Genomic DNA, 8,058 nt, shown 5'->3' on the forward strand with positions numbered 1-8,058 from the left:
CACCCAGTGGGGGAGACTCACCTGTTGCTCTATTTTAGTCTGAGTCTCTCAATGCCTCCCCTTCTTGAATCCTGGTTTCTGGAGCGACAGGAGATGCAGTCACCCTCTACTCCGCCATCTTGGATTCAGATACCCTTTTTTATATAATGGTTCTGGGAAAACAGTTAATTCATATGTAGAAGAAAGAACTTTAACCCTATCTCTCATCCTGAAAAAGTAAACTCAGTGTGGATCAAAAGTGTAGGAATTGGACTACAAACCATATAACTGCTCGAATTAAGTGTAGGTCCAACTCTACAACTGATTGGCACCGGAATCAATATCTTTACCAAGATTCCTAATGTGCAAGAAGTAAAATTTAAAAAATCAGTAAGTGGGATTAGAGTGTGAAAAGAAAGTCAACAGAAAGGTAGATCTTTGCCATCTGTGCCTCATATAAGGCCTTAAAATCCTTAATATACAGTAAACACAATAAATTTAACACCAAAAAACTATTGCAATCAATAAATGGGCAACCATGCTAAACAGACACTTCTCAAAAGAAGAAATCCAAATGGTCAATAACATCTTACGCAAATCAAAACCACATAATGATTTCATCTCACTCTAGCAAGAATGGCAATTATCAAGTATACAAAGGATCAAAACGTTTGCAAGGATGTGGTAGAAATGGAACATTCATACAATGTAGGTGGGTCTGAAAATTAGTACAATCTCTCTGGAAAGCAGTATGGAGATTCCTTAGGGAAAAAGGAATGGAACCACCATATGCCCCAGCTATTCCACATCTCCGTGTATTTCCAAAAGATATAAAAATCAGCATACTATGGTGACAAAGTCACCTCGATGTTTATAGCAGCACAACTCAAAAAAGCTAAGCCATGAAACCAAACCAGGTGCCCTTTAACAGATGAGTGGATAAGAAAGCTGTGGTATGTCTCTATACACACTGGAGTATTAACCACACATAAGAATGACATTATGGATTTGCTGGTAAATGGATGACACAGAAGACTATCATGCTAAGTGAAATAAGCCAGTCCCAAAAAAGTCAGAGTTTAAATGTGTTCTCTGATATCCAGTAGCCAATTCAAGATAAGGGGTTGAAGATATAGAATGAGAGAAGGGACAAAAAAGAGGGAATTTTATCAAAATAGGAGCATGATCAGTAGAGTACACAAAGAAGATGGATGAAGCAGAAGAAGTGGCAGGAAGAGGGAAGAGCAGTAGAATGAACCTGAGCAAAATTTCACATACACATGCATGAATGTGGCACAGTGGTTTCTGGAGTTGGATACATACACCCGACACTAACTTAAACAATGTAAACTGCAAATGGATTGAAAAAAGATCAATGGAGTTGGGGGAGAAAACAGAAGTGGGGGAAAGTGCTCAGGACTGAATTGGAACTGGTTATGTTCCATGCTTTTGGGACAATGTGAGAGTGCATTCTGGTGTTTTATATCATTGAAAAGAAAAAAATTTGAAAAATTCTATTCTTCAGGTTATTTCAAACTCTGCTATTATGCAAAACAATGATATAGTGAAATGTGTATAAGATGTACATGTATATCATAATAAATAGTGACTAAGCAAGTATCCAGGTTCTCAAAGTTCACAGCCAGCAAGAGAAAGTGGCAATCACCAAGAAAGACTCTTATATGTGTTTTCGTGACCTCATCTCACTACTTCCACCAGATGTATCAATGGAAGGATTTATGAAATATCATTTCCATGGTTTTTCTCCATACTTTAACCACCTACATATACATTTCTGAAAATACATTTTAGTCTTACATGCTTATGATTTTTTTTGCATCAAGAGAAGCTCACTACACATATTTTGTACTTTGATTATTGATTCCATATAATGTACTACCAAGGGATGGCTGCCCATGAGGCGGCCCCAGTGACTTCCACCTCCTTGTTGTTCATGGTTTCTGTGTAGGAATGTGGATAGCGTTGCTCACCATTTCAGGTGTTCCAGTTGGGTGGCCAAATGGGGCAGTGCTTTGTATGCAAAGACTTGAGCCTTCATGGGAAGCTCTTAGGTCACAGGAGGTATGCCTGCCAAAGGGATAGTAGAGTTCCAGTCTTTTCTGTCTTTTACTTTTTCCTAACTGGTGGTGGAAGCTATTTGCCCTAGGATGTGTTGAAATGAGAATATTTTCTTTCCATTTGCTCAATATTATTATTATTTTATTTAAATATATTGTTTTTCTTTTTTAATTTTAATTTGTTCTTTTTATTTATATATGACATTAGAGTGTATTTTGACAAATTATACATACATGGAGAAAAATATATTCTAATTAGGATCCCATTCTTGTATCTGTAAAGGATGTGGATTTTCACTGATTTTGTTTTCATACATGAACATAGGAAACATGTCCAATTGATTTTACTGTCTTTTCTATAGCCATCCCACATAGATATTTTTAGATGCTTAGGAATCAATGAGAAAAGGACTGAGATCAATGGTTTCAGGGAAAAATCATGATCCTTCCTCCAGTCTCCAATCTGATACAGATCCTAGAATTGTAATCCATCACTTGAAAAGATGGCCATTCCTTTAAGAGACAGGACCACAGCAAATTTATAGCACTAACCTCTATGGTCCATTTCCAGATTTTCTATTGAGCAATTTACTCAGAGAAAAATTGGATATCCACATATGCTGTTGGATAACAGAGCAGAGGTGATAACCACATTTGATGCCAAAATGTCAACACAGCTCCCATTATAATATGGCTATAGTGGGTCAGAAAATGAATGGAGTCTTGGCCCAGGGCCCACATTCTTGCTACAGGGTCCAAAGACACACTTTGCAGTCATTGACCTATTTCACGAATGTAAAATCTAGCACATTTTTTTCCTTGAGCCACAGATTAAGAATATATTTTATAATTTTTTGGTACTGGAATTAACCCAAGGGGTTCTTAACCACTGAGCCACATCCCCAGCTTGTTGGTAATTTTTATGGTGACTCAGATTCTTGGGAAGTTACTTAGGGCCTTGCTAAGTGACTGAGACTGATTTGAATTTGCAATCCACATGCCTCAGCCTCCAGAATCACTTGGATTAGAGGTTTGCACAACCACAGCAGGCCAGAGTAAGAATATTATAAAAGGATAGACAAAATGAAAGCTGTGGATGAGCCTTACCATCACCACTATCCCCTAAGAAATCTAGGAACTCAAAACCAGAAATTAGTACTACCTTGAAAGACTTAGTAAATGAAGTCGAGTTGAACTCATTATTATTTCCAGGAAATTCATTAGGTTCACCTTCAGAAAACTAGGTGGATCATGAATTCTACTGGTGGATGACCAAAAGATCTATCACATCAATAAGTGATACAAGTGAGACTGCCTGGTTACAATAGATTAACTTAATCTCTTAAATGGGTTGTGTAGAAATTAAACAGGGAAATAAAACTTCAGAATCCCCAAAGAAAGAGAGGCAGAAGTGGGTTCGGTTGATGTGGAAGCAAAAGTAGTATTAACTTGCTGTCTTGACTTCAGGCTAGGTGATTTGTCTTGCTCTTTATCACAATGCAGTTGAATATGACATGGATATTCAGGGCACCCCGTAGAAATTAGTAATGATCCTGATATTAATGGCATCTGGCTAATCAGATCTGATGAATAAGAAATATGCATACTATAGAAATCTCAGGAAGATACCCACGTCCCTGAAGATGAGAGAAAAATCTCTCAAAGCTTCCAGGGATTTCCACATGGGTGCCATGTTCAAGACTTATACTGGAGAATTCCAAGACTTACCATGTGAATACAAGGGTGTCCATTGTTGTTTAGATATGAGGAATTCCGCCCAAAGCATGTGTGTGAGACAATACAAGAATGTTCAGTCAAAATGATAGGATTCTAAGAACCCAATCCAAGTGCCTTAATCCACTTAAAGGGATTAAATGGATAGTAAGTGTAGGTAGACAGAGTGTGACTGGAGGAGATAGGTCACTGAGGTCACACCTTTGGGGTTGGCATTCTGTCCCTGGTGAGTGGAACCATCTCTCTGTTTCTTCATTGCTTTGTCCTGATCTGCTGGGACTCCTCCATTCCATTCTGGCATAGTGTTGAACCTAGTCTTAGGCCCAGAGCAACAGAGTCAGTCATGTAAGGACTGAAACTTCTGAATCCCTGGGTCCCAAATAAACCTTTTATCGTCTGAAATTGTTCTTGTCAGGTCTTTTGGACAGAACAATAAAAAAGTTGACTAAACACCATCCATCCAGAATCCAACACAGAGGTCCGACTAAGGTGCCACACCTGAGGACATCAGCCAGTGTTTGCCTTTATAGCCAGCAGAGCCTTAGTCAGCACCATTATATTGGGGCTCAAAAGCATTTGATGTACACCATGGAGTCTTATTTAACAACACCTGGGATTAATAAACTCAAATGAACTGCAAAGGCTGTAGGACAATTCATATGTGACCATGGGAATTCACTGTTTCTACATTCTCTCTCACTCCCCAGAAGCAGTTGAATGAATATGATACCAGCAACACTTTACACCACAGCAGATGCACCAGCATGGTGACGATCCCCTGTGAGGACATAGCCTGACCCCTCATGATGCAGTAAACACATAAACTAAGGACCATGATGTGGAGCTATGTCTCAATAGTTACAATGCACCAATACAGAAAAAAAAAAAGCATTAAACGTCGACCTCTCTAACTCATGTACCTAGTGATGCTTCCCAGGAAGTTGGTACTCCTTTACTGTATACATTTAGGCTCCTTGGAAGTAAGTGTTCTGGCTACAGAGGTGAGGAAACTCCAGGGGACAGAGCATGAATGACATTGCAATGAAAGCTATGGCTGTCACCTGATCACGTTAGGCTTCTCTTGTTGTAGACACTGAAGCAATGAAAGAAACTATTCCCGTTGGTAAGTGACCTCATGATGAGGAGAGAGTGGCAGCACTGCTTTGAAGAACAACATATTTAGCATATATGTGACCCAAGGGTTTATCCCTCTAATTTCTAGTTCCACGCTCAACTGCAAATGGGCAAATACAACAGTTACAGGCCCACCAGGGCCAAATCTCTGAGCGTGAGACCAAGGTGACTTTGTTAGACAAGACAACTAGAATAGCAGAAATCCTTCATACTGACTCTTGTAAGATAACTTCCTCAAGTAATTTTGTCTAATGAGTTGGGGCGACTTTATAAGGGAAATGGGTCAATAGAATGGACCATTAGATTCTCTACTGATTGAACATTGACTGAGATATTCCTCCATCTTCAAGTTTGTTGTGCATACAAAACACTTGGCTCATACTGCTCATGGGCTCTGTTCTCCAGGATAGATGCCACTTCCTCTGGAACATTCTGCCCTCTCTGTACCTAACCTCATTCCCTGAGGTCACCCACAGCTAGTGACACCCAAGCAGGAGTGCTACTGTCCAACCAACTCACCTATATGAGAAGCAGACATATGCTCCCTCTCACTCTGTAGAGCTTTCTGGAAAATCACAGTGGGTGGAAATCACACAAACTGTTATCTGAGGTAGTCTAACTTGTCTCCCTCACTTCCTTCCAATTTTTTCTCAGAGCATTTTTCATTAATCATTCCTGAAAAATAATTCATTTCACATTCTGTTTTAGAAGGCTCTGATGAACACAAATCAGAGGTGAAGCATCATTATGCACAGCCTCATTTCACAAAGCCTAGGGTGGTTACTCCTTGAAAGAGTTAGGAAAGTGGTATTGTTGCCTATCCCTTAGATCCAGTGATGTAGAGAAAGAAAGCATTCAAGACTACTCTAAAGGATGCTATGAAAAGGACTGGTAAGAAACAGTCACTTACTCAGAAGATTTATCAATTTGGTGTACAGTCCAACCAGGCACTGACCATGACAATAAGGCCACCATCCATACTGCATGAAAAGTTGTTCAACAGCACCCACAACACCAAGTCTGGATACCCATGTATACAGTCACAGATATGGAAGTTTGGGAATCAATAGTTTATTTGAAAAATGATCACAGGAAACCTTGGCAGGACCACAGAAAGTGCTCCAAGGCAGGAAGGGAAGATGGTAGAGAGTGACATATTGAACAGAAAATTCCTGGAGGTAGAGGGACTCCAATCCCGCTGAAGAACTCTGGTTGACCAGAAGGCTCACCCAGGGGGACTCTGTGAAACTGTCACCATTCACTGTCTGAACTCTCTTCCTGGGAGCTTCACCCTTCCTGGCCAGAACTTGCTCTTTATCCAGAGAAAGTCCTCAGGCAGGGATGTCCTAGGGCTTGCTTTCCAAACTGTCTTCCTTTATTAGCATCAGATGCTGATAGAACATCTCATATTGTACACTATGTTCTCTCAATCCATAGAGAGGGACTATCAGAAAACATGACAAAAATGATAAAAATTCAAAAGAGACAAATAAGGAGACACAATAGATTTCTGTTTGGATGCCAGTAAAATTAATATTTATTTAAGATGTAGAATTCTATTCACATAAGGAAATATAACAGGCAACTGGTTCCATAGGGGTACATGAGAACTGAAAGAATGACAGAAAATGAAAGTTCATTTCATTTGGGTGGTAAATGTAAATATGCTGCAGGAGGGCCTATCCATTTGGAGACCAAATTCCATCAAGCCATCAATTGGAATGAAGGTTTGTAATTGGCCTGTGCTGACTGGACCCTGATATGGACTCCATCAATTATGCTGGTTGTTGAGCAAGAGGGAATGGCAGGGGAGGGTGCTGAGCAGCAAGAGAAGCAGAGCAGGAGGATAGGAATGAAGTGGTGGGTGAGCTAGCAACAGGTGGGCTGGCAACACAGAGCCTAGCAGCAGCAGCTTGGGCGGCAGCAGCTGGACACACAGCAGCAGGGGCGGCAGCAGGTGGTCCTACAGCAGGTGGTCTGGAGGCAGGTGGGGCGGCAGCAGCAGGAGCCACAGCCACTGCACCCACCACAGCCACTGGAGCCACAACAGCCACCACAACCACCACAGCAGGGGCTACAGCAGCAACTGGGGCGGCAGCAGGTGGTCCTGCAGCAGGTGGTCTGGCAGCAGGTGGGGCGACAGCAGCAGGAGCCGCAGCCACCACACCCACCACAGCCACTGGAGCCACCACAGCCACCACAGCCACCACAGCCACTGGAGCCACCATAGCCACCGCACCCACCACAGCCACTGGAGCCACCACAGCCACCGCACCCACCACAGCAGGAGCTGCAGCAGCAGCTGGGGCGGCAGCAGGTGGTCCTGCAGCAGGTGGTCTGGCAGCACCTGGGCTGGCAGCAGCCACAGCCCTGGCCAGAGCGGCAGGATCCACAACAGGAGTTGCACATGGTGTCAGAGGATGGAGGTTCTGGGGATGTTTCCAGGAAGGTGGGTTTGGAAGGATTGGAGTCCTTTTCACCCACATCCCCTTTTATACCCTGCCAAGTGGTTCATGCCCTCACATAGAACATCCTTGTGTTTACTACTGTTTATTGTAGTAAATAGGCAATTATCAAATTAGGCCTGTGTATTTCTGGTTTCATTTTCACTTTGGATGGAAAACATGATTTCTTTTTCCTCAAGTGTTAGGACTCATTCTTCAGTTCCTTCTGAGTCATAGGTGATATTCTTTCTTGTGTTCTCTTCCTCAAAAAGAGATGTCACATGCCATTCTATGTACTCTGGAACTGAGTGTCAGTGTGCATAGAACATCATGTCAGTCATTGGGTGATAATGACTCCTGTTTTTCTTTCTGTGGGCAGAAAGGGATAAAACTGACTTTTCATCCACTGGCTCACTCATTTCAGCCCCTGGTGGGCAAAGAAGTTTAGAATATGCAACATGGAAACTCTGGATGAGAACACAAAGGCCACTTGGACACATGTCCCCCTCATGCCTGTCATAAAGTCTCTACTGGATCTTTCCTGGGATGCACAGAACTTTTGTGACTTTGAAAGCTAGTAGCAATTCCTGGAGATTTTTCCAGGGAAAAAAATCTCAAAAATGAATTTTTAGGGACTTTGGGGTGATGTTGACTATAGAAATCAGCTACACCATGGGATTCAAGTTACT

At 41.8% G+C, this 8,058-nt stretch overlaps 1 protein-coding gene across 1 annotated transcript; it reads right to left on the bottom strand.

The window, feature by feature from the left end:
- Nucleotides 1-6,824: 6,824 nt before the first annotated feature.
- LOC124979259 (keratin-associated protein 4-2-like) lies at nucleotides 6,825-7,334 on the bottom strand. Its single transcript, XM_047543779.1, has 2 exons — nucleotides 7,201-7,334; nucleotides 6,825-7,104 (listed from the first exon to the last, which is right to left on the bottom strand). The coding sequence occupies exons 1-2, from the start codon at nucleotides 7,332-7,334 to the stop codon at nucleotides 6,825-6,827; spliced, it is 414 nt and encodes a 137-aa protein (XP_047399735.1).
- Nucleotides 7,335-8,058: the final 724 nt, after the last annotated feature.

This window comes from Sciurus carolinensis, chromosome 3 (assembly GCF_902686445.1).
Source record: "Sciurus carolinensis chromosome 3, mSciCar1.2, whole genome shotgun sequence".
Classification (NCBI taxonomy): Eukaryota; Metazoa; Chordata; class Mammalia; order Rodentia; family Sciuridae; genus Sciurus; species Sciurus carolinensis.

Coding starts and splice junctions, on each gene's coding strand:
- LOC124979259 (XM_047543779.1), bottom strand. CDS start 7,334: ATGTGCAACTCCTGTTGTGGATCCTGCCGCTCTGGCCAGGGCTGTGGC. Junction 7,105..7,200: donor TGCAGCTCCTGCTGTGGTGG/GTGCGGTGGCTG, acceptor TGGTGGCTCCAG/TGGCTGTGGTGGGTGTGGTG.